This window comes from Chroicocephalus ridibundus, chromosome 4 (genome assembly GCF_963924245.1).
Source record: "Chroicocephalus ridibundus chromosome 4, bChrRid1.1, whole genome shotgun sequence".
Taxonomy (NCBI): domain Eukaryota; kingdom Metazoa; phylum Chordata; class Aves; order Charadriiformes; family Laridae; genus Chroicocephalus; species Chroicocephalus ridibundus.
In genome coordinates, this window is record NC_086287.1 from 38,626,460 (window position 1) to 38,653,186 (window position 26,727).

The window sequence follows — 26,727 nt, forward strand, 5'->3', positions numbered from 1 at the left end:
TAAGAATGGTAATGTATTGGCTGTAATATATTAACTTTGATGAGTTGATAACTTTATCAAGTGCAGTATGTGTATGTTACTCAGCAAATAAATCTGTATACTGCATAACAAGTAAAAACAAATGCTGTATAGCTATCAGTTCGATGAATGTGGCATACATACCCTACTCACAGAATGATAGGGCATTTCTGTGTGACTAAAGTTTGTAGCATAGAGTGTGTGTTCAAAGCAGATAGATTACACATACACAACTTAACTTTTGAACTTTTGACAATGCAAATTTGATATCTTTTTACTGCAAACGTGTGAATGTGTGGAAGGTAGAGGATTGCACAAGAAAAGTATCCCATGACCTGATGACATACTGTAGTAAACTGAATAGATTAAAATGACGGAGTTTGGTGGTAGCATTATAAAACCTGAAAACAGATGGAGAAGAAATTTATTCTACTGGTTTTCTCAAATTCTATACGAGCTGCATCTCTAGACTCCTACAAGTTTGTATTCACTCATACCTTCTGAATGGATACTAGAAAATTATTGAGTCCTGTTAGGAATAGCATACTTTTTCCACCAAGTGCACTGAGTAACTTCCCTACTGCATACTGTAATAAGCACATTTTTTCACATCAGCCCATTTTTCCTCTGTTGCAGCCTTTCGGAGGCAACTTGTATATTGTATCAGCAGAAATATAATTTTTCTTCCTGAATTCGTAACTAGTTTCTCTCTTAGGGCATTAGATAATGACCAAATGTGATCTCATGTATGGTGGAATTGCTATAGGTTGCTTAAGCAGAGTAACATATCTCCCTTTTCCAAATAGAAAAACCTATCTCCCTTTTGCCACACATTTTTGGCTGCCTTCCGTTGTAAGAAATGATAATTTGCATCTCTTTTTAGAGGTTCATGAAAGGCTTTTGATGTGCATTGCCCATTTCAAAATATATTTAAGTCCTATAATTGTGTTCATATGTTGTTTGTGTATTTTAAATAAAACCAAAAATTAATATGTTTGTGCAGCTATCTGCAAATTTCCTTTTAAATGATTGAGAAATCATTCTGTATGTTTCAGAAATTCAGCATACTATAATTAATGAAATTTTTCGTAATTTCTCAAAGATTTCTCTTAAAGATATTAATCTTTATAAGAAATGATGTGTTAGGAATTTACATACTACCAAAAATTTTAATCTTTCTGGTTTCAGACTCTTGAAACTGTTCACTGATGTTTATCAATTATCTGAAAAATGTAATTTTTTGCATATTTCTTAAAATTGAAATTACAGTAAATAAACTTTTGATGTAATGTTTATTTTGCTATTGTAGCAGGTAAGCCATACATGGTTATTGGTGTGATTTTTTAAAGTTGTTCAGTAGTATTTTAACTGTTTAGGTACTGTAAAAAAAGATCTGAATTCCACAGTATTTTATTCTGCTTTTCACATTCCACATTTGTTCATGTTGTTGTATTGTTGAGTCGTCATATAATTAGGTAACTTCAGAAATAAAGAGCACTTGATTTTTTTCATCATCATCAAAAGCAAGAACTAGAAACTAGAGACTGATGCAATAATGAGCTACGTTGGTAGTTACTCGGGTGAAACACCTAGTATATAAAACCCTTGTTATTAAAAAAAAATGACTGTGTTAATTTTGTTTCATACTTATTTTTAGAAATTTGTTTCTAAACACATGAATAAATGATTGCTTCTGTATTGTAGGTTGTTACCTACCTGGCGGGTTGTGGCCTGCAGAGTTGTCCAGTATTGCTGGCTAAAGGATATCCAGACATCGGATGGAATCCAATAGAGGGTGAACGTTACCTGTCATTCTTGAGATTTGCAGTTTTTGTTAACAGTAAGTGTGATTTCTTGGCACGCAAATTCCATCAAAAGGTTTCCTTGAAATTACTTTTCTAACCATAAAAATGTGTTAATGGATGAAGAGAGGTTAACGCATACTGTTCTCATTACAAATACAAGATTGTTAGTATATGACGCTTATTGTCATTTTTTTGATCTTCATAGTTAGTTGCATTTTTTCCTTACTCTTTTTGCAATTTGCGTAATTTAAGAGTAACCTGTTAAGGTAGCAAATGATATTAGGAATTCATTAAGTAAACAAACTGTGGTATTTACATATACCACATAGGCTGGTTATAAACATAACCAGTGAGCACTGATTTTAGACCTTTCTTGGCCACTGAGAGATTATAGACGTTTTTAATTAAGCCATTTCGCATTCCAAAAAGCAAATTTTCAATAGGTCATGTGTTCACATAGTTCTGAGGGATCAGTGTTTGTAAAGTACCCTGACTGAGTAATTTAAATCTGATGTCTTAAAAAAGGAAAAAATCTTCTTTTTTGATAACTATCTTATACTTTCTTCTGTGGGAAACTTCCTTTTAAAGTTTATGAAACAAATACGCTAAAGTCATATTTAGATTATCTGAATGCCATTGAACAAAAAGCACTGCAGTTCATGTGGATTTTTTTTCATCGAACCAGTAATTTAGATTAAAGATTAGATGAGATGAAAAGATTTGTCCATTCAACACCTATATGGTCTACCAACATGCAAAGCGTTTTAAAGGACAGCTAGGGACAGTAAACATAACTGAAGTACGTTCATTGTTGATAAGCCTGTAGCTATTGAGCGAGCTGCTAAACTAAATTGATAAACTCCTATAAGAAATGTAGAAATTGTTTTCGTTGTTGATTTTATAAATCTAAATATAAATTTGCTGGGTGGACTGCTAGTTAGTAGAATCAGATTTCGGTTTCAAGTGTTTCAGGTACTTTTTTCTGAAAAACAGTTATGGTGGGGGTTTTGAAGCTTCTCATTATGACAGTTTTGGAGATAGGACTTTTGAAAATCAGATTACTTATTTCTCTGTGTGCTCTGCTTGAGAGGACAATTACAAATATAAATTAGTAAAATATTTGGGTTGTTGAGATAAAAGCAACAAACACACACTTGTAAACACGTGAATGAATTTTGATTCTGGCCGGTGAATCCTGGGAATAAGCATAACTTCTTTCTTCAAAGTTCTTCATTAACTTGGCCTGTGTGGTAAATTAGAGCAGCCTGCAAAATATTAAAGCTATTTTCAGAAGTTTGGCATCCCATTGGAAGGGTTATGGAAAAGAAATACATATACAGAGAAGGTCAGGATAAGATTCTAGTGGCAAATGCAGTGTACAAAGAAATGTAAATTGAAAATGTAGACTAATTAATTCTTGATAAAATTCTGTTGACTTCAATAGAGCAACATTAAAGATTAATTTGGTTCTCTGTGCTTGAAGTAAGTCTTTCCTGCACATTCTAAATTAAAACTACGTGCAAACAGCTTTTGCTGATAAGGGCTTCCTTTTAAAAATCTTCACTTAGAAGGTTTTAACCAAATGAAACTAAAGTTGTTGACTTTAAGATTTAAAATCCTGCTTTTTTGCTGCAGTATGAAAATAAGGTGAATGAAAAGGAGAAGAAAGAAAGGGAAAAAAAAAGAATCTGTGTAAAGTCAACAGTTAAGGTATAGAATCATAGAATCAAAGACCTTTAAGATCATTGAGTCTAACTGTAAACCTAGAACTGCTAAGTCCACCACTAAACCATGTCCTTAAGTGCCATGTCTACATTTCTTTTAAATACCCCCAGGTATGGTGACCAAACCACTTCCCTGGGCAGCCTGTTCCAATGCTTAATAACCCTTTCAGTGAAGAAATTTTTTGTCGTATCCAATCTAAACCTTCTCTGGAGCAACTTGAAACTGTTGCCTCTTGTCCTATATTCCATATTAAGACCATAACAGTGTTTTAAATGGGAAAAATACAAGACTGATGTTTAAAGTGGTCAGCTGCTCCTTCTAGAGCCAGCAGGCCCAGGTATCTCACCTATCACTGCTTCTGATTGACTTGGACTTCCTGGTAGTACCACTGCTGCTCTCAGCTAAACCACAGGTTGCTACTTCCTACTTTTTTGGGTGGCTGCCAAAGCTGCAACATTCAGTTTAATATAAACTTGCTACTTGCATTTCTGTACTGATTTAGTATTGTAGCTTGCATGTAAAATATAGATACTGATGATCGAAGCTACTGACATTGCAGGTTCAGTTACTGTGAACTGATTGTTTTCCTGTAATCTGTTTTCTTCCTGTATGTCCCACTAATTTCATATCTTCCTACAGGTTATCAATATTCTCACAAGGTAGCCACTGTGCATTTCTAAACAGTTGCATTTAACCATAAACTGAGCTTTTGATTCAATTATTATCATGCTTGTATGTGAAGCAGTTAGTTACGTAAAAGAGTTCATTTGTATGAAGGTTCTTTTTCCTGGTGAGTTTTATTCAGCAAGCATCTATATCACAACCTGTCTGCCTATACTGAATTTATACAATACACGTACATTTTTCCACACAAAGCTGTTATAAATGGAGTTGTTTCAGGCAAGCCATGACCTTTAAAACTGATTTTAATGTGATCTTTGTGTATAGAAAAGATGAAGTATTCAATTTCAGGCTTTAAATAGCAAGCACAAGATGTAACGAATATTTAAACGTGCATCAGAATCAGGAGGTTTTACTCTAGGTATATTTAGTCATATTGAGAAGATTAAACTCTGAGATGAGTTTTCCACTGATGAAGTGCTGAGGACATAATGTTAAGCAACATCCTTGCTTCAATTGTCCCATTAAAAATCAAATAACTCTCATGTCCTGTACTAGGTGTGGCTGGGGTGGAGTTAACTTTCTTCATAGCAACTCATATAGTTCTGTGCTTTTCATTTATGGCTAAAACAGTTGATAACATACCAGTGTTTTGACTGTGGCTGCGCAGTGCTTGTGCAGCGTGAAGGCTTTCTCCTTTTTTTTCCCACTCTGCCCCTTCCCCTCCTTCCCTGGCCCCAGTGAGTGGGTTTGGGATGGGCAGGAGGTTGGGAAGGGACACAGATGGGACACCTGACCCAGACTGACCAAAGGGATATTCCATACTATGACGTTGTGCTCAGCAATAAAAGCTCAGGGACAGGAGGAGGAAGAGGGGAACGTTCGTGGTTATGGCGCTTGGCTTCCCAAACAACCATTACACATGCTGAGGCCCTGGGACGCAGTGAACGATTTTCTCTTTTTGCTTTGCTTGCATGCTTAGTCTTTGCTTTCTCTACTAGACAGTCATTATCTTGATCCATGAGTTGTTGCACCTTCCAACTATATTTTTGCTGTCCCACAAAAGAAGGGAGAGAGTGAGAGGCTGGGAGGGTTGGCTGGAGTCAAAACTTCCGTCCTGCTCTCCCCAGTTGCACGCTTCTTGCCTCGTGGAGCTATTACCTTTTATACCAGAGAGAGCAGTCTTTGCGATTAAAAGCAAATTAACCTTCTAAAGTGAACCTTTCTAGGTTGAAGTAGTTAAACTTTTGCAAAGGAAGTCTACACTGTCACTTTTAAACCTCGGTATATTTTTGATAAAGCACATCCAATACTGCCAAATTGATGCATTTTTCTTTTCAAAAATAAGGATGAGGATTTGTTTTATATTTTGTAAAATTTAGAGGGAAAATGTAGTCGTCTCCTGACTTTTGAGGAGAAAGTATGTGTAGTGCTTTTTGGTCCTCAGGTGAAAGTGTTGAGGAAAACGCAAGTGTTGTTGTCAAGCTCCTTATTCGACGGCCAGAGTGCTTCGGACCAGACCTTAGGGGAGAAGGAGGAAATGGTTTGCTGGCAGCTATGCAGGAGGCTATCAGGATCTCAGAGAATCCTACTCGTGACCTTCCCTCCCAGGCATATAAAAGAGAAGGGTAAGTAAATGTGAATGCTTGTTTGGCAAATGGTGATTTAATAACTGGTTTAATCACGCTTGCAATACATAGATAATAGGCCCCGTTGTGTAAGGCATTATATAGAGAGCATTAGAGATTCTCAACCCCAAGCAGTTGTCATATGGAATTCATAAAGCATGAGCTAGAGAAAAGTGGAATGAGAGTTACAGAAGAGAAGAAGCCTGAATGACAACGCAAAGGAGAAGGCTGTTGTGGAATGAAGCTAAGGTAAAGTGAAAGACAAATATAGAAGTCTCATGTGAAGTCAGTTATTACTGTTTAATTGCATGCTTACTCTAGGGATAAAAACCTGGTAGTCTGGAGCCAGAGGAAATTAGGATGTCTGATTAATAGTCTCTGGATCATGGATCTAGCTCCAGAGAGGAGGTATAAACTTATATTGGCAAAAATGCTCACTGGTATTGTTTACCTTCTAGTGATGAGGAGGAGGAAGAAGAGGAGATTGTGCACATGGGCAATGCAATCATGTCATTTTACTCAGCTCTCATAGATTTGCTTGGACGTTGTGCACCAGAAATGCATGTAAGTTCATTTTGTCACTTGCTCAGAAAATGTAGGAGATTTGTAAACAGAACTGTACATGCCTAACTAACTAAACTATTCTCTATTCAAAGGCTTCTTCCCTTCAGAAGGTGAACTACATTACATTTCTTGCTGTATCTAGACAGATGTGTTCCCTGCAAGCTGTTTATAAAGAATCATTGTCGTTTGATTCCTTATGCTTTTTTATCTAAAATTTTGAGAATTTTTATATGACTATGGAATCAAAGCAAAGATTTCACATGTATTCTACCAGTGAAATTTCTGAAGCTGGCCCTTTACTATTCTGTAGAAAGCTATAAAAATAATTTTCATAAGAATGTGATACAGAGCTGCTTTTGTGTGCACCACATGAATACAGGGAAAGATATGTAAAATAAATCTTTTGACTGTAATGCCTGTAACAACTACATGCAAGACTTCGTTTACTTTGACTTCTGCTTGTCAATTTTTAAAATTCTTTATGGTTGGACTCGATGATCTTAAAGGTCCATTCCAACCTAGACAATTCTATGATTCTATTCTATGATAAATTCAGCAGAAAATGCAATATGTATCTCAATACAACAAGAAGCAAGGAATTTGTCTTGTAGCTCCCCTACTTACTATTACCAAAGCTATTAACTTCTATTAACTTTATCAGTTGTAAAGCTGTATGTAACTGTCTGGTGCCAGCCAGCAATAGTAGTTTCATGTTAAGAAAATTACTGGAAGAGATTCTCAGAGACTTCTGCCAGAAGTTGAAAGGAATTGGTCACCTCATTGTTGTTAATGCCTTTTGAAATTTTTACTGCATAGAAATAATAGAAATATGCATGAATACATCAGACAGGTTTGCATCTGTTCATAGGATAAAGAGACAAGCTCAAAACCTGGCACTGTAGGTTCTGTAACATGAGTCTTTCAGAAATGTTCAGTTTCATCACTTTATCAGATTGGTGATAAGATAGGAATCTTATTCATGTGGGGGTTTTTGTGTTACTGGGAATTTATAATACCATGAAATTATTGATATGATATCAAAATTAGTACAGATTCAAAAGTACGATCAGCTGAAAATCGTCAACAGCATTAGAGTGCTGGGATAAATTGAATTTCTGTGCATTTTTTTCCAGTGTTTGAAAAAATCATATTAATGTCAGTATTTTCAGGAAATTTTTCATGCACCCCTCATTACTAAATTTCTTAATGAATAAATGTTTTCTAACAGCTTATTCAAAGTGGAAAAGGGGAAGCTATTCGAATCAGGTCAATCCTTCGATCTCTGGTGCCTACTGAAGATTTGGTTGGGATTATAAGTATACCACTAAAGCTGTCAACAGTTAACAAAGGTAACTTACATACCTTTATTAGACCAGTTCATCTTTTTAAAAAAATCTTTTGGCGCAAAAGCCTTCGGGTGTAAAACAAAGCAGTTTTGTTAGAGTTGAGTACAAGCTCAGTAGTATTCTAGTACAGTATTCTTCAGATTTTATTCAAGTACAGTATTCTTCAGATTTTAATTAGATATGTATCAATTAGAGCTGTGTCATTTGTGTGTCATTTTCTTCTAGGGCAAAATAACTTTATCCTCCTTCCCCTCCTTCTGTTGTGTTTTCTGTTTCACAAGAATTGTCTACTCCCCTTTACAGTCAGAGATGGTTTATCTGATACACAGTTAACTTCTGTGTTATTGTTGTCTTCCCCGTGGATTCCTTGTTCTTTCTGGTCTAGTTTACATGAGACAAAAATTAAAATTCTTAACCTTCTTTGACATCACAGTTACTGTATGTTAACTCTTTAATTTTACCGTATAAACATTATCCATAATAGTAATGAAACAAATAGAATACTTTGCCATTCATTCTTAAGCTTTCATTTAAGAGTGAAATGTTAAGAAATTGCAAAATAATAGGGTTTTTGACATAATAAAAAATTAGTAATCTTTTTCACCATACAAGAAAACTGAACAGGAATATAATTTTCATTGAACATGATTTTACACATTAAATGTAATTATAGTGTCTTTCATTGTCTTGCTGTTTCTTGTTTTATCAGTTATCGACTATTAAAAATTGCATTATATATTTGTGTAGATGGCACAGTAAATGAGCCAGACATGTCTGCAAATTTCTGTCCTGATCATAAAGCACCCATGGTGCTCTTCTTGGACCGTGTCTATGGTATTAAGGACCAAAGCTTCCTCCTTCACCTACTGGAAGTTGGATTTTTACCAGATTTAAGAGCCTCTGCCTCTTTGGATACAGTAAGTATTTTGCTGTGGAGTTTAGATACAGTGGCTGGATATAGTGTCTCTGTAAGTGTTAGAAACAGAATTTCATGTCAAAATAACTTTTTTTTTTTTTTTAAAAAGGGTAGTATAGGCTCGCTATAAGCACAAACAGTAAAATTCAGTTACTATTAATTTATAGTTCTTAAGTCTGATCATAAGCATTCAGTACCACCTTATAAACCAGCAGTGTAATGTAGTTTAAAAACTTTTAATACAGGCTTGCTTACATTAATTATACAGTAAGTACATTGGATATGCTGTAATAGGCCTAACAATTACTTTTATTTTATGTCTGCTTCCAAGAATTACACTGAAAATTCATATGTGTGAAGGTATGAAGAAACTAAGTGAAATGGAAAGTGCTACTTAATGCTTTGTGGTTTTTGCTAGCCTGTTTAAAGATAAAAGCTGCATATTGTTCTTTGCTCCTGTTGGTTCAGAGTGCAGTGGGGCAAGAGATAGGAGATAATGGATGACTTGGATTTTCTCAAGTTGAAAAAAAATTGCTTTTGTCCTCAGCTGTATACTGGGAATATCATGTTAGCACCCAGCTGCTAAGGGGACTAGAGTATTTCATTATTATGTTTTATAGACTTCATATTTAGTAACCTTTATTCCATATGATACTAACAATCATTTACTACTTCACACAGGTTTCTCTAAGTACCACAGAGGCAGCTCTCGCACTAAATAGATATATTTGTTCAGCTGTGTTTCCATTACTCAAAAGATGTGCTCCCCTCTTTTCTGGAACAGAGCATCACGCCTCTCTGGTTGACTCCATGCTTCACACAATATATAGGTTATCCAAGGGACGTTCCCTTACAAAAGCACAAAGAGACACTATTGAAGAATGCCTGCTTGCTATTTGCCAGTATGTATGATACCTGCATACAAATGATTTATTTTGTGCAGTATATGTATTTTAATAACTTCTTTCTTTGTATATAATGTAGAACTTGTATATTCTTGCATGAAATAAAAGACCAGAGTGTATGAGAGAAAATAGATTTAATTTTTCCATTATGGGTACTGCATTATACAAGCTGTCATGTTGATATGAGCTTTATAGTGATACAGGATAAATGCTCATTATTTGTAAAAACAAAACCCCAGTAATTACCAAAAATGTTCTGTCAAGTCTGGCAGTCAGTGTGTGTTGGGGATTTAAGGGATTGACTTGATTGTATTTCCGATTGTGTTTGAACAACCTTGGCCATAGTTAAGCGAAAAAAAAAAAAAAGAAGAAAAACTACCCCCCATTCTCCAAATCCTAAAACTGATTCTAAAACTGAACTGAGCATTGAAGTTATATCAGGAATTGAAATGTAGATTTGCCAACTGAATCATAATTCTTGATCTTTGTGATAAACTGTAGTGGTACTTGTCTGTGTAGTGTACTGTGAAATTAGTAATGCAGTATGCATTTTCGGTTTGTGCATAGTGCTGGACCCCTGCCAAAAAGAGCATATATTAGAAATGGAAAAGATTTGGAAAAGGTTAAAACAAGGGGGATCAAGATAAGAAATAATTTCTCTCCCCTGGAACAGCTTAGTAGACCAGGAATCTTCAACTTGAAAAAGTGATGGCTGAGGGGGAGATCTGAAAAGAGGATTTTTACATTGATTTTGAGTCTATAGATCACTGAAATTAAATAGCTAGAAAAGGAATGCTGGGTAATTTATTCAGTCTTCTAGTTGAGTTTTATTTCTTAGAAGAATAATCATAATGTATTTCCCAGATCAGTTTCAGTTAGGAGTGTTTTGTTGCTTTTTAGTGTCCTATCAGAAACCATTCTGTTAGGGTAAAATTCTGGTTCTTTTGCTTAGATTGTCCCCCTATGTATTCTGAAAGAAATCCAGCACCCTCCCCTCTGCTGTCACGTGGACAATCACACATGTTGTCTATTTACTTCAGACAGTCCAGAAATAGCACATCTTTCTGTGCTATATCCTTCTATATAGAGATGAGGCATAGTGAGATGCCTTAGGCACCTACCATTGATTTTTAAAAACAGTTTTAATGAGTGATTTGAATTCCAATATGTAAATTGATTTCAGATTTTATTTCATTTTCACTGGATTCTGTAAATTTTACTAAGAAGTTATATTTATTTTAAATTACAGCCACTTACGACCCTCTATGCTACAACAGCTGTTGAGAAGGCTAGTTTTTGATGTGCCCCTACTCAATGAATATTGTAAAATGCCTCTCAAGGTAAATGCTTTACTTTCTGTACACACATTCAGTGTAAAACTTACTTCATAGTAACCTGTCATCGTCATGTTTTTCAAAACAGAGCAGGGCAGGGTGAAACAATGTGAAATCACTTCTGAATTGAAAATAATGTTATTGTTATAATGGTTAAAGGCTTGTAAAATCTTGCCTAATGCAAACAGAACACAGTAAGTTGATTATGCGATTTTGCTGCTTCAACAAAAGAGTATTAGAAACTATCAAATTAAATGTTAGAGTTATCTTGATATTTCTTCTTATGCTGTATGAAGTATGATAACTCTTGATAGGATGCATAGTCCAGGAATAAATTTCGAGTGAAGTTTACAGATAATAGGATACAGGGAACCTCTTACTTTTGAGCAATCTTTAACCAAAGTCTTATCTGTAAATAGAGAATTACAATTGTGAGATGATAAATAACTTTTATTTAGAATTTTTCTGTTGGATTTGCCTCCCGTTGCTATTGGGGTAAAAGGGCCTGGTCTTAGGTCTGCAGGTCTTTTTATGGCACAATTGAAATTCTGTCATACTCTAAAGCAGAGCTACCAGATTCAGAGACATATTCTGGAGCATCAGTAATTTTGGAGCAAAAGTGGGGCAAAGAAGGAGTGTTTGATTTGTGTTTTTGATTATTATTTTCCCTTCCTAAATGAAATTGCAGGAAAAATTAAAATGTCAAGATTCTAAAGGAATGCTAAAAGGAACTGTAGCGTTTCCCATGGGTAGGAATTTTTAGTTCTAAAGAAGAAATCAGTAGAAATTTGAAATGATGTGGAAAGTGCACCAATTTTCCTATGTGCTAGCTCTTTAACTGGTACGTTACGGATTGTCTGTACAATAGTTCTTTCCATAGGTTTTTCCAGAGATGAGCAGGCACAGCTAAAAAGGTGTACTGCAGGTGTCTTTTGCAATGTTTTGAATAATACTGAGGACATCAACTACAAATGACAGAAGTAAAATCAGTTGGAATTTGTAAAACTTTTTACAATAATTTATCATGTCCTGTTTTATACCCATTCTGTTATCTCTGTTTTTATACTGTGAGCTAATCTGTACTTAAATCCTGAAATTTTCTATTTTTGCTACTTGCTGTCATCACTGAGAATCCCACAGCAGCAGCTGGGGATAATATAGGCTTTATACTTCCCCAGCATGGGCCCTACTGCTCTCCTAAAAAGAAAAAGAAGAAAAAATGAAACATTAGAAATTAAAAGACAGAAATAAATAATAATAATGCTCATGTAATTGTTCAAACAGATACTGGCAATTCAGACTTCATTAAACAGTATGTTATTTTATTAAATACCAATGTTTTATGTGCAATTTTATTTTCTTGAAAATCTAGCTTCTGACAAATCACTATGAGCAGTGCTGGAAATATTATTGTCTGCCTTCAGGAATGGGAAGCTATGGAATTGCAGCAGAAGAAGAATTACATTTAACTGAAAAACTTTTCTGGGGAATATTTGATTCCTTGTCTCATAAGGTAATGACTGTAATTCACATTACAGTATGGGACGACTATAAAAGCATTACAATGATAATTTGCCGTGCCATGTGCAGGAAGTGCCTATTTTAACAATTATTTCACCTAATATGGGAGATATGGCAATGAATGCTTTTAACGAAGTAACTTTCTAATGAAAAATTGAATGCTGAATCTTGAAAGATTCTCTCCAAACTAATGAAATGTCAGATCTATTTCTTGATATACCCATATAGCCTTACACTAGTAATGAGGGAGGTTGCTTGCTGCACTAACAAGTCAGTGTTGCCTCATCCTATCTTAGCTCTATTAAACTTTTAAAAATACTTTTTACTGATAGAAAATTAATTTTAAGAAACGTATGTATATGCTTGTCAAATTGTTGGTATATGCAGAGTGTATTTACATTGTCTGTTTCTAACACACTTGTGTTTTATTAGTTTTCTGGTTATTCCCCAGCTTAAGAAATATGATGCACCATTCTTAGAACTATACATTTTTCCATTTTCCTGTTCCAAAGTGTGATCTTGGGACTTTTTCACTTAGTCATATTTTCTCCAAATAAGAAAAAGTTACATTTCAGATAGGATAAACGCCTTGCCAAGTAAATGCTTTTTGTACTCGATTTTGTACTCAAAAATCAGGTTCTCACTATGGGACAATACCAAATTTTTGCATTGCATCTTGCTGAATTTGTGTTCCAGTTCTAATCAACAGATTTAGATGATTCTTTCCCTAAGCATTCTGATTTATAGTATGGAAATGAGCATGGTCTCTGCATTATTCTGAAATAATTTTTATGCCTTATTTGTATTTGATGTTAGTGACATTTACATCTCTTATTGCTGTCACAAGCGCAAAGAGTGTCAGGAGGGCCCGACACAATGAAATGGTTCCAATTAGTGTGTCTTAGCCTTTTACAGATAAATGATGATGATATGTTTCTGCCAGTATTGGTGGCCCTCTATAATAGCATTTTCATTTTTCTGCAAATGGTTGTGTAAATCTGCTGAGCTACAGTATTCTCCATTGTCCTGTTTTGTACTGAGATATTTACAGGTTTGGTATTTGCATGGCTTCCAGCTGTTTAGTGGAAGCAATTTACCCTGTGATCTCACTTTTTTTACACGCAAAAGAATGTTGCAACAAAACTAGAGGAACTTAAAGTCAAAATTTTAGGCATTCTGCTTGCTATGATATAAACATATAATTTTATCAGCAAGTATTTTCAATGAACCTTAAAATTGCTCTTTATCATTTTCTTGACCTAAAGTGGTCATTCAGATCTATAGAAGCATATAGTGTTTCTGTTTCTAATAATGAAGTAAGATAAATATTTTTGTGGTATAATATTTTTTTTTCCTATAAATGCTTGATTAGTGCTTGTTCCATAATGTCAAAAAGATGCCTGTGCTATCTGAGTAAAACATTATTAGATAATTATAATAGCATCAAACTCTTGCACTGTAATGTTCATCAGTAGATCTTAAAGCCTTTTAAAGCTATATCATTATGCCCATCTTGCAGATGGGGAGTCTGAAAGATAGAGAAGTGATTTCTTTATTGTGGGGTTTTTTTTTTCCCCAAGCATTCTAAGAATTGTTGTTTGAGAGCTGGAAAGAGAGCTTTGGCCTACAATGATCTGCTGCTACTTCCGCTAGCACATGTTTTTTATAATCTAGTTTGTAACAAGTGACCTTGAATATGTTTCATGGCAAGTTACTAAGGATAGATTCTTCAAATGTAATTTCACCTTGTACTTCTATATATCAAGCGCTTCTATGTTCTCTCCAGAGCCAAAATGACTATTAAGAAGAGCAAATGTGCTAGTTCACCTCTTAGCAGGAGAATTTTGAAAAATAATGAACTGACTTTGCTACAGTAGAACACAATTTCCTTTAACCAGCATGATTTAAACTGAAATAGATTAGGGAAAAAGAGGGACAAATGACAGTGTCTTCTGCAGTTAAGATAGGAATTAGTCATTGTAGAACTAAGGTGGTATTTTGAGGATGATCATATTTCTATAAATAGGCAAACAACCCTTGACACTGTGTAGGCATAAGGTCCAAGGAAAGCTTAAAAGTCATAGAAAGCTTAAAAGTCATGCCTGTATTGTATATACTTATACAAATGTCAACATACGCTTACATTAATTTGAGTAGTCTTAAAAATGTATCAAGGTGATAGCAAGAAAAACAGATGTCATGCAGCAATAATTTTGCTCTATGCTTAATTTGTAAATCTGCTTTACTGTTTGTTTGTATCTTCTAATATTTGTACATATGGCTGCTTGGTTTTCACTAACATTTTGCATGTTTCTCTATTGGATTTTCCAACCAGTTCCTATCTCTCCTGCAGAAGTATGATCCAGAGCTCTTTCGAATGGCTTTGCCTTGTCTAAGTGCTATAGCTGGTGCCTTGCCCCCTGATTATTTAGATACACGAATTAGGTCAACTTTGGAAAAGCAGACTTCAGTGGATCCAGAAGGAAATTTTGATCCCAAACCTGTCAGCACAGCAAAGTGAGTCATATAAATCATAGTGATTTCCTTTCCTTAAATATTTTTGTACTATTCCTTATTAATATTTTTTTTCCTCTGTGGGAGGAGTTGACTTGTGACTGACTTTTAATGACATTAGTACCTTTCAGAAGTAGTGTAGGGATTTTTGCTTCCTCCTGCCAAATACTTCACTGCTACATACCCTGTTTACCAGATATAAACCGTATTCTTCTCAGCACTGTAAAGATGTTAAATGTTTCCACACTATATCTGCAGAGTACGTAGTAAATTCTGTAATTATTATGTACCCTATGACCTAATAGTTCAATGTTTGGGATATATACACCTGTAATACATTTCATACTGTCATTATTTAGAGTGTGCTTATGCAAAATGGTGCAAGATCATCAAAATCCGGTAAGGGATTCAATTGGCCTATTGCCTGATTTTTATAAAATCTTCACTCTAATTTAGAGAATTGATCTGTAGCAACCTGATACAGCAAAATAAGCAGATCATGTGGGGTGATTTAATAGATACTAGGCCTTCCTAGTAATCTTGTGCTTTTAAAGTACAGATTTCTAATACTTTTATATTCAAGAACTGATCACCAGTTGATTCTTGCTATTAAAGTCTTACCCCTCCATCGTTATGCAATGTGAAACATCCATGCTAATACTATCCTGTATTAAGAATTGCCAAGAAGAACACCTGTAGGTTATGGTGAAACAGTTTTGGTTTTTTGTCTTGTGACTTAAGTTGCTAATAAGTGCAACTGTTACATATTTGAAGATTCCCTGACAATGCCAAAAAGCTCTGCTTTGTTTTGTGGCATTTCTTCTGAAGAAAAGGGAATTACAAAGCCAAATACCTTGCCTTCATCTGGAGGTGAAGCGTTTTGATTAATGCTATATTATACTGACATTTTTTTCATAAATCAGGCAGCAGTAAGTTATGATTGAATGACGATACTCGCCTTTGTTTACAGCCTTGTACTTCCTGAAAAGTTGGAGTATATTGTCAGCAAGTATGCCGAACATTCCCACGATAAATGGTCCTTTGATAAGGTAGGAATTATTTTAACACTGGCAGCAGTCAGAAAAGGACTAGTAAATAATACCTGGGGTGAATATTGAAAGACAAACTGGACAGTTTAACTGATAGGCCTTTGTTTGGAGTACGTTAATGTCTGCATATCTCTTTAGGGACTTGTGGAAGAAACCTTTTGCTCTAGAAAATGCACTGAAATTTGTCACTTCTTCAAAGTGGCCAGAATTTATTACAACAGAGGTTTGAGGGGAATGAAAAAGGGGCACTTGGTTTGAGTTGGGTTTTGTTTTCTTTTTTTTTTTTTTTTTAAGTAAGGATATATAGATCTTAGCCTAATTTTGCCTGATAATGATGGTTTTTTGTCAGGGAGTCAGCGATTCAATTTTATTGCAGCAGCTCTGATCTAAGAGTGTGCCTGGGGAGTCTAATGTCCTTTTTTTTTTTTTTTTTTTTCCCCAGAAAATGTAGTTATAGCTTTTCTTTCTTTTTAGCATTAAGAGGGCTGTTATGTATTTATTTCCTCTATAATTTTCCAAGTGGTCTGTCACTGCGTTGAGTTTCTGTTTCACTACTTCGAAATAGCTATAAGACAAGACAATATAAACGAAGTGATTTTTTTATATCTTTTTAATGGTACTGTGAAACATTTAATAAAGGCCTTTTTAGTGTTCCATCTTGCAAATAGATTTTAATGTTAATAAATATAATTTTTAGAGTTAAATTTGAGCAAAATAAAGTTTGGAGTTGTTGTAGTTTTTGATATCTATGTTGGAAGTGTTTGGATATGAATAATTCATTCAACCCAAGTATGAATTTTAAACATCTTTCATTCAAAGAAAAATATGAAGACGGGGTTTAGTAATTTATTATAACAATTAATAACAAATAAATAGTAATTTTATAGAACAGGTCTATAGAAATAACAATTGTGTGGGGCTATATATGCAAATTTGTAGAGAAAGGTATACATATATATGGATATGTAAATATACACACATTAATCTCAAACCATAAATTTCAGTTAGTATTGTTTAAGGTAAAGGATTCATTGAAGTTACACTCTTTAATGCTTGATCTGTTAACATTACATTTTCTTCTCTGTGTTGCTGACTTTAGCCTCCCAGAGAGTAGAGGCACTTTTTTTTACCTTAGCCAATACCATTTTACTGCATGAATCTGTTTGAAAGGGGCCAACGTGTGTTAGACTCAGAACTGGTTGCATGAGACCTACTACTCATAGATGGCATCTAATCTATCTGGGCCATGGTTTATTCCAGTGTATCCACAGGTGGATGCATGCTTTCTTAACAGAAATTTCTGTAGCACTGAGTAGCTTTTGGAGTAGATGAGCAGTTCAATATGAGAAGCTAAACTGGCCAATTTGCCATTACTCGTCTGTGTTCTCATCTTATTTCTGTATATTTATTTTTTTCAGACTAATAGTGGATGGAAATACGGTGTTTCACTGGATGAAAATATGAAGACTCACCCATTAATAAGACCTTTCAAAACTTTAACTGAAAAGGTAATAGAGGAAATTTCAGCTGCATTAATGCAAAGTAGATTGATTTGTGTACTTTTTAAAACCCGTTTCAAATACATGCTATAAAAGGAAGAGAGACAAGCTAGAACTCTTACAGTTAAGAATAGCAACATCTATGTGCTAAAGTGGTTGTTTAGTTAATCTTACACAGTGTCTTGTAGAATTTCCTTCCATTAGGCAGTCTTCATAGGCCTGGGCCAATTTGTATTCCAAGTATCAATAGCACAGGGTTTTCAGGCCTTCATGGATGAGGAATGCCTGGCAGCAACTCCTGGGTTTTAGATGAAAGTGTACTTTAACGTATCTGAAGGTAATTTTGTCTTCAAGAAAGATGGTAGAAAAATCTAAAGAAAGCGTACAAGATGCTTCAGTTGAAAATGGGGAAAAACATTTAAACTATTTTGAATGCATTTTTAATTTGAATTTCTTGACTAAGCATGAATGTCTTTGAGTTGTCAGAACAGTGAACTGAATTTGAATTCTGTTGCATATTTTTGTAATGATTCATTTCGTGACTCAAATAAATCAATTACGTTTGTCCCTCTTTACCACAATTATCCTGTTCAGAAAATGGAGATAACAAAAATCAAGAGGGATGCAAAAAGTTTAATTTCTTTAAAATCTTTGGAGAGGAGCTGAAGAATTATTGGTGTAGTTGTTATTAAAGCAGTTCAAAGAGAATTTTCTGAATTGCCTCAGATTAAGTAACTGTCATAGAAATTCTTATTTATGGTAGGAACTGCAATACTTTTATTAGGTTGATTTGAGAAGTCTTGATATGACATACTCAGGATTTTCTTTGCCACTGGTTATCAGATTTTCTGTAAAACCTTTACTTTTCAAAGGAGTGTTGGAATATGGGCTGTTCCCTAATCATTTACTGATGGCTGTATTCATATGAAGAGACATATAGATCAGTAATTTTCTGTATCTGTGAATAGATATAAATATAGGAAGACTGAAAAAAGGCCTTGTGTGCTGATGCATTCAAATGCACATACTTGCCTAACTAATTTCATAGCACTTGTAGTGCCATCAATTTTTTATTATTTTGGGCTGGAGGAGTCAATTAATATGTTTCCAGATACAAACTACATTATTGCTCCAAAGCTCACTTGAGTGCGTTTAGTTTGTAACGCATATCCCATTAATAAATGCCACTAAGAATAAACCAAAAAAATTGTGCTTCAAAGGTTCTTTCTCATGTAAAAAGAACTATATCATGTCTTCAGATATAATATACAAATTTTGTTTACTTTTGTGGCATGTGACAATTTATAAAGGAGGACAGAGGATTGTTATTGAGTTTGCTAAATACATTATTTTCTTCAAAGGAAAAGGAAATCTATCGTTGGCCTGCCAGAGAATCACTGAAAACCATGTTGGCCATGGGATGGAGCCTAGAAAGGACCAAGGAAGGAGGAGACGCAATAATACATCAGCGTGAAAATGAAAAGCTGCGCAGCATATCTCAGTCTAGCCAGGTAAGGTGGAATTGCTTAAATTTAGAAAGCAAAAGGCTTTTTTGTTAATTTACTAAGAAATTATACAAAAATATGTTAATTTTCTATTTTTTTAACAAAAAGTAACTTTTAATGTTAGAGTTCTGAGATTGGAAGTCACGTCACTATCATAAAAACTGTGCAGTAACACTAAAGAAGGGAAAACTTTTAAGATGATAAGGCTGTCAGAGGAATTTTCTCAGAAGACCTGAAGAGAGTTTTCATGTAGTCATTCAAAGAATACATGGCAGAATATTTAAAGCCTTTTATTTTATAATAAGTGAATCTAGTAATTTTCTTTTTTGGTCAAACAGAAGAGTCTGGAATGGGCTTTTGTCAGGATTATAGTTGTGACTGACAAATATGATTGCACATTTAAGACTTTTTGTTAAATCTATAGGCAAAATTTGGAGGTGATTATATAGTACCTAACATTTTGATGTTACAGAGAGTATTTCTTTCATTTGCTGTTTTTTGTAATAGCATGTTTAGACTGATGATTGATATAACTGTGTCTTGGAGGGGGAAAAACTATGACAAGTTTTGGAGGAATTTTTATTGTCCCCCTTAAGGTGAATTAAACACACATTTGTGCTTAATATAGTGAGACTTAATGAGCAATGCATTGGGCAGACTTCTACCGCTATAACCAGCTCTGCAAGGAGTGTGCAAAGATGTGTCACAAGCTGATTCCTTATATACACTTGTGCCAGCACTGATCCTGTGAGCATCAGCATCAGGCATCTTAAATCTGTGTTGGGTTCCTTCCCAAGCACCAGTTTTGCTTACCAAAAGTGGTCCCTGAGCACTCTGTTACAAGATAGTACTTCAGCATTTCTTATCCTTTCATCAAACTTCACTCCCTCACAGGGAGTCCTTCTGTCTCTGGCATCTCTGCTTCCAGCCAGTTGAATCTGTTCTGCAGTTGGGCCTTCTTGCCCAAGAAGATGCATGATCTAGACTCGACCGAGTAGAGGATTTCAGCGTATGTTTAACTTCAGATCATGATTGAAATCATTGATTTATATGTGACTGTTCACGTGTAGTATGTGCCTAATAGGTTTGTTGCACTAGAGCTTTCAGACTTTAAAGATTTAAAGACTGCATAAATATATCACGCTCCTCCTTTTGCTTAGTCTAAATTCCATGAGACAGTAACCTATTTTAACTTTTTGTTGTGATGTCTTGTCTTTAGTACATGATTCATTCAGGCTGTTGCCACACTGTTCTGTCATGTTCTGAAGGCACATCTTGTATGCCTCATCATTGGTCTCCTCTCTTAGGCTGAAAAGCATAGTTCTTAGCAGCTTGCCATCTGTTGCGAATAGAGAGATCTAAGTACCTGCAGCAACCTTCTTATTTCCACATCAGCAGATGTATTCTGCTAATCATCCTGTGTGTCTTCAGCACGTTGCGAAACAAAAGATGAACACAGTTTCTGCAAGAAAGTTTAAAAATGTAAATGGTGTTACTCTAATCAGATCAACAACAGAGATGTTGTAGTTGAGTATTTGATTCTTTTTTCTGAAAATAAGTCTTTTCTTTTCCTGCAGGGAAATGGCTATAGTCCGGCGCCACTTGATCTCTCTAACGTGGTGCTTTCTAGGGAACTTCAGGTTTGTATTTTTGTTTTGCATATGTGGGGCTGAAAAGAATTAATAGACTTGGGTTTTTATTAATAATAACTTTAATTTTGTCAGGGTTTATGAGTGTATTTGTGACTGTGGTTGTGATATGCTGTTGTAGAAATGTGCATGCCATACTATTTACATATTTAAAGAAGAGATTTTTACTTTTCATAACATTGGTGCTTCGTGACTTCCTAGAAAAAGTTATCATGAAGCTCAGGAAGGGACTGTAAACAGCACGTGATATGTATCCTGTGCCTGTGCTGACTTAAAAGAATAGCTGAATGTAGAAATGACGCTTAACTGCGATGTTTCTTTACCACGAGACCGTAAAATTATGTAGAATTACAGAATTTTTAATCGTCACCTTTTAATTTTGCTGATTTTTTTTCTGATGGTGATGCAGGGAATGGTTGAGGTAATGGCAGAAAACTACCATAATATATGGGCCAAAAAGAAGAAAATGGAGTTGGAAAGCAAAGGTAAGCCAGAATCCTGTGAACCGCACAAAAAAAGACAAGGAAAATGAGGGAGAAGAAAGAGTCTGAAAGAAGACAGTGTAAGACAGTTAAAATTGAATAGTTCCTTTTTGTACTTGAAGCAAAATAAATCTTACAGTAGAAAAACTTACAGTTCTTTCAACTTATTAAAGGTGGAGGTAGTCATCCTTTATTGGTACCTTATGACACATTGACAGCCAAGGAGAAATCACGGGACCGTGAAAAGGCACAAGAGCTGTTTAAATTCCTTCAAGTCAATGGTATAATCATATCTCGGTAAGTTGCACGTATTTTTGAGATCCTTGCTTACATTCAGTGCACAAACCATGATGATTGTCCTTATCTTACTGCAGTCTGTTAGTTATTAACATAATTACCATTTGGCATATCTTCTGTAAATCAGAGCCCTCGCTATTTTTTTGTTCAGAAAGACTCTTCTGAAATTGTGTAGACAGGTAACGTTTTTAATAAGTATGTGTTCGTAGTAAATACAAAATGCAATGGTAGTGTAATTAAACAACCAGATGATTCAAAACTTCTAAATTAGCAGCCAGCAGGGTCAGTAAGGATCATGGGAAAATAAATCTGAGGTCTGATACTGAAAGACATCTATGTAAAAGTGCTTTTTTGATCCAGTTTTCAAGAAAAATGTTGGTTTGATTTCTGTGAAGCAGTAAGATAAAGTGGCTGTTTTGTGGGCATTTCATCCTTAACTTCTGCTCAAGCAGAAGCACAGACCGCATTAATTGTACTCGAACATGAATTTCTGTGTCTGGAAGTAAGCTGGCCTCTGGGGACTTAACACTGTCAATGAAATTAAAATAACTTATTGTAATGTTGGTAATGGTAATATATAAATTCCATTTATATGATGGAATTGTGAGTTACTATACTATAACTATCATCTTTAATAAAAGATGTGAATGTGTATGTGAAACACCTGAGCACATAGGAAACTGCAGTTTTGCTGACATTAAGCATTTTTGAAAACTAAACTGAATTCAAGAACAAATTTTTCTGTACATGCACAGAGTCAGATCTTGTTTTCATTTATTTCTGCTTTTCAAGTCTGTGTCTCTAGTGAAAGTATACACTCAGAAATTTATACAAATTGATTATTAGAATCTGCAAAAGGTAACTTTGTTGTCTTCAGCGGTTAATAACATTTCTTAAGGTATTAGAAGACAGCTCTAAATATACATTTCTGCATTACTACAGAGAAAAATTCCCTTCTGACACATATGTAGGTGCTCAGCCTGAAACCAAAATGTAGGTATGCCGCCAAACGTTATTATATCCTCCATAATTGCTTTAAAACCATTGAATAAGAAAAGCAGATGTAGTTCCTGCAAATGAATTGTCCTTTCAAACACCAAAGGAATTGCTCATATATTAGTTTTAATATCTCTTTGCAGCCGCATCCGTTTGGGTTAGGAAGACAATGTTTTCAATGTTAAATAATGGGACAAGTCAATTTGAAAAAGCCTGTTCAAACTCTTCATGGGGGATGAGCAAAGATTTTGCAGTAATTGTCAGGGTGAATCAAGATTATCCTCTTCTCAGTGTTTTCTTCAGATGAATATGTGCATATTTTAAGTATATATAAAATCTTTTGAAGTACTGATTGCAATTATCACATTTCCAGAATGTCATTCTTAAAAATGTTGGGCTAATCATTAAAACATGGAAATTCTTTATAATTGGAAATGTATAGGCGGCACAGTGTGTGTACTTTACATATACCATCTGCCTCTGTTTTGATTTTTGCTTCTCTTTCTTTGTTGAGAATGCTTTTGAAGCACTTTCGGGTGTTTATGACAAACAGATAAATCTCTCAGGCCTTACTCAAGTATATGTTAAAAACAACATGGTATTTTAAACCTCTACAAGTTCTTTTGATGTCACCTTTGTTATTTAACAGAACTACCAATGTCTTTCAATATTTAGGAAAGTACGTGTAATCTCTTAGCAACCGTGACTTACTATAAACACAGAGTATTTACAGTGATCTCACTGAAAATACAGATAAATACTTAGTTGCATTATCCTCTGTGAGAGTGAGGCACCAGATGCCTGTCAGCCATACATAGCTCTTTATATATACCAAATCATTTGATTACACGTGATATAGGAGGTCATAAAAGTATGTAAACTAGGACTCTTCAAATAGAATTTATATTCTTTTTTTCAAATGAAACTCTAAGATGGGAGGTTAGAGTCCTTTTATGTAAAATGGGATTGGAACATATTGTTTGGTTTGCTCGTGCAGTTCCCCCAGACTATAACGGTTCCTTTCCTCTTACTCATGTTCTCACATGGTCAAGCACACACACGTTAGTATTAAATGTTTCTGTTGTTACGATTTCTGCTGCATCAGCCTTCTCCAGAGTTACGTGTTCCCTTCGATTCACCTAATAGCTGTTTTTCAACTGTTAATCTAATGTTCCATTTATTCTCCCTAATTTACTCCTACACCAATGCTAAGGAATGATCATTTCCATTATCGCCAGCAACTTTCCTTCTTTCTTGTTCCTTTCTTGCCTTTGCCCCAGGGCCACAAACTACCAGTTCCTCACTTCTTCCCTACTTCTGTCGCACGGTTCAACCCCTCTGTAGTCTCTGTATTTTCTTTAGCCAGGTTTATCTAACTGATAAAGAGAGTCTTCCTAAGTACTACTGTTTGAACAGTCTGAACAGAAGCAAATGAAGTAGCCGTTATGGGTAACCAGAGGTTTCCCTTAACATTACTCAGTTACTTCCTTGCTTGGCGAGCCAGTTAGATGTCCTCGGTGTAGACCATCATCTATCAATTGAAAAATCTCAAGAATACTCAAGTTTACTCCTTTTAATGTTGGAATAAAGAGACTATGAAGAAGTTGCAAACTAAACAAATGTAGAAGAAAACCTCAAGAAAATGAAGAAGAATTAATGACTTGTAGAAACAAGTATGTTTGAAAACAGAATAAATTAAAAATCTATAGAGTTACGTGACTTCAAAAAGAAAAAAAAAAAAAAAATCCCTGTTCATGTCCTGGATGATGAGACAGAATGCATTCTTAGCAATTTTGGTGAATGAACCCTTAGCAATAAATTGGAGAGTTTGACTGCCTTTCAGAGGAGCTTTGATGGGCTCGAGAAATGGGCTGACAGGACTCTTGTGAGGTTGAGCAAAGGTAAATGCAAAGTCCTATACCTGGGATAAGATAATGCCAGGGAAAATTGAGCCTGACAGCATCTATGCAGAAAAGCACTTTGAATTTTGCCAAGTTGAATGTGAGTCAGGAGTGTGTTCTTGTGATGATGAAGGCGAACTGCATACTAGGCTGTATTAGCAAGTGTAGTCTGCACATTGATGGAGGTGATTTTTTTCCCCTTCCATTTTGTGATTGTATCAGGAGTACATTGTCCAGTTTTTGGTTGACTGGTGCTAAGGAAGACATTGACAAATGAGTTAATCAAGTGGAGGGCCTCCAAGATGCTTCGGGGATAGGCATGCATGTCATGCCAGGAGAGGCTCTGAGGAAAGGCTAGATTTTTTCAGTATTAAAACAGAAGGCTACAATGGGGTTTTACCACTGTCTTCAACTACTTAATGCAAGATTATAGAGATGATGAGGTCAAACACTATCTCCTCAAAAGTAACAAGTTGTTACAAGGGAAATTCAGTTAGATACATGAAAATATTTCACCCTTGCTTTTTCACAGTGAGGGTGGTCAAACATTATAGTAAGCTCTCCAGAGTCATTATGAGATTTCAGTCCTTGAAGATACCGAGTACATTATTGGACAAGGTTCTGAGCAACCTGATCTAACTTCGGATTTGGCTTTGCTTTGAGATGGGAGTTGGATCAGATGACTTTCAGAGGTTCCTTCCAACCTAAATTTTTCTGTGATCCTAAAGAATTTTAGAATTTAATTGAGGTAGGTTTCTATTTGTAGCTAAAATAAAATCTAATATATAAATTTATACAATATACAAAATATAGTGGTCATGATTTAGGTCATGAATTTATTTCAAGGAATAAATAATACATGCCTCTTTAGAAAGTATCACATACTGTTGAAATTTTTCAAATACTTTGAATAGTGTAGTAGTTTGTTACTTGCATATAGGTATTCATTTAGTAGCTTAAGTCGTTTTGACTTCAGTCTTTCATAAAATTCAAGGACAATAATGAAGTTTAATAGTGAATAATGAAATGAATTGTAGTACTTAGACTGATTTTGCAATTGCTGACTTACTAAACATTTGGCACTTTAATCTGTCAGTAGTAGAAATTCACTGGCCAGTGCATTGCTTCGTTAGATTCAAATGTACTATTGCTTCATTTCTGCAATAAGATAGCTCTCTGAAGTTCTTATCCTAAAATCCATATATTTTGGATATTTTAATCCAAAGCTATTATACCTCTTAGAGCAACATGAACTGAGTTCTAGCAGATTTTCCAGTTGATAAATGAGATTTGCTATGGAAGGTCATTTTCTCCTTTTTATGAAGATTTACCATAATTAAAAGATAATAAGGAATGGAATGCTTCATAGTTCTGTCATCATTCATACTACTGTCACCATCAATGATATTTATCTTAATGCTTTCTAAAACAGGGGTCTGAATGACATGGAGTTGGATGCTTCATCCATGGAAAAGAGGTTTGCCTTTAAGTTTCTGAAGAAAATTTTGAAATATGTTGATTCTGCTCAAGAGTTTATTGCACATTTGGGTAAGCTGCATATTTCATTATGAAAATAATTAAAATTGTTGATATTTAAATATTTGGATATATATGTTTAAATTTGTAGCAAACACTATTTTTATTGCATTTAAATTCTGTCCTTTAATTTGCAGATTGGATTCTTAGACATCCGTAACTAGCTAAACCGTTGCTGCTGTTTTATTTGTATTTCAGCAAAACTAAGTTTGCAAGGCTATATCAAAGAGCTATTGTGTTATTTATTACTAGACAACTTCTTATTCGTATGTGCCTTGATTGTATCCTTGCAGAAGCCATTGTAACCAGTGGGAAAACTGAGAAATCTCCACATGACCAAGAAATAAAATTCTTTGCCAAAGTGAGTGATCCAGTATTTCAAGTAATGTACATATACATTCCATTGTACAGAATATGGAAATTTGTAATGTTAGACTGCTTTTTAGGTAACAGAAATATATCTTTCCCATTTTTTTCATGGTAAGTAGTCAATTAAATGTTGTTAACAAATATTTCAAAATATCTTCAAAAATATTTCAATATATTTGCTGGGTTCAAATATTTCAAAATATTTCAATATATCTGCTTCTACATGAGAAGGAACATAGAAATTAAAAGGCAGCTTAATTATTACATGAAATTACATACTCTTCCTGAACATATAAATTATTTCTGAAAATTTTTGCCTCGATATATCACTGAAGTGCATAGTATCATTTAATTAACAGGAAGAAGTATTCCTGTGCATAGTAATGTTGTACACATTTGTGTACCTAATAAGAAGAATGTTGTCGATAATCAGATTTGAAGTAAGGAACATCTAGGATTTAATTTAGAATCTTATTAAAAAAAAAAAAAAAAGCCCTCTCCCTTTATATCTGTACTGGACAGTTATGTAAATAGTGGAGAGGAAGGG

General features: G+C 34.7%; 1 protein-coding gene across 1 annotated transcript in view; it reads left to right on the forward strand.

The window, feature by feature from the left end:
• Window positions 1–26,727, forward strand: part of RYR3 (ryanodine receptor 3) — a 233,033-nt gene that overhangs the window by 143,867 nt on the left and 62,439 nt on the right. Inside the window, exons 43-59 of the mRNA XM_063334430.1 lie at window positions 1,723–1,858; window positions 5,617–5,797; window positions 6,256–6,361; window positions 7,590–7,710; window positions 8,455–8,624; window positions 9,305–9,525; window positions 10,778–10,868; window positions 12,235–12,375; window positions 14,737–14,900; window positions 15,868–15,946; window positions 17,365–17,454; window positions 18,807–18,956; window positions 20,528–20,590; window positions 21,009–21,084; window positions 21,255–21,378; window positions 25,708–25,823; window positions 26,105–26,172. Coding sequence (XP_063190500.1) covers window positions 1,723–1,858; window positions 5,617–5,797; window positions 6,256–6,361; window positions 7,590–7,710; window positions 8,455–8,624; window positions 9,305–9,525; window positions 10,778–10,868; window positions 12,235–12,375; window positions 14,737–14,900; window positions 15,868–15,946; window positions 17,365–17,454; window positions 18,807–18,956; window positions 20,528–20,590; window positions 21,009–21,084; window positions 21,255–21,378; window positions 25,708–25,823; window positions 26,105–26,172 — 2,097 coding nt within the window. The remainder of the gene's footprint in view (window positions 1–1,722; window positions 1,859–5,616; window positions 5,798–6,255; window positions 6,362–7,589; window positions 7,711–8,454; window positions 8,625–9,304; window positions 9,526–10,777; window positions 10,869–12,234; window positions 12,376–14,736; window positions 14,901–15,867; window positions 15,947–17,364; window positions 17,455–18,806; window positions 18,957–20,527; window positions 20,591–21,008; window positions 21,085–21,254; window positions 21,379–25,707; window positions 25,824–26,104; window positions 26,173–26,727) is intronic.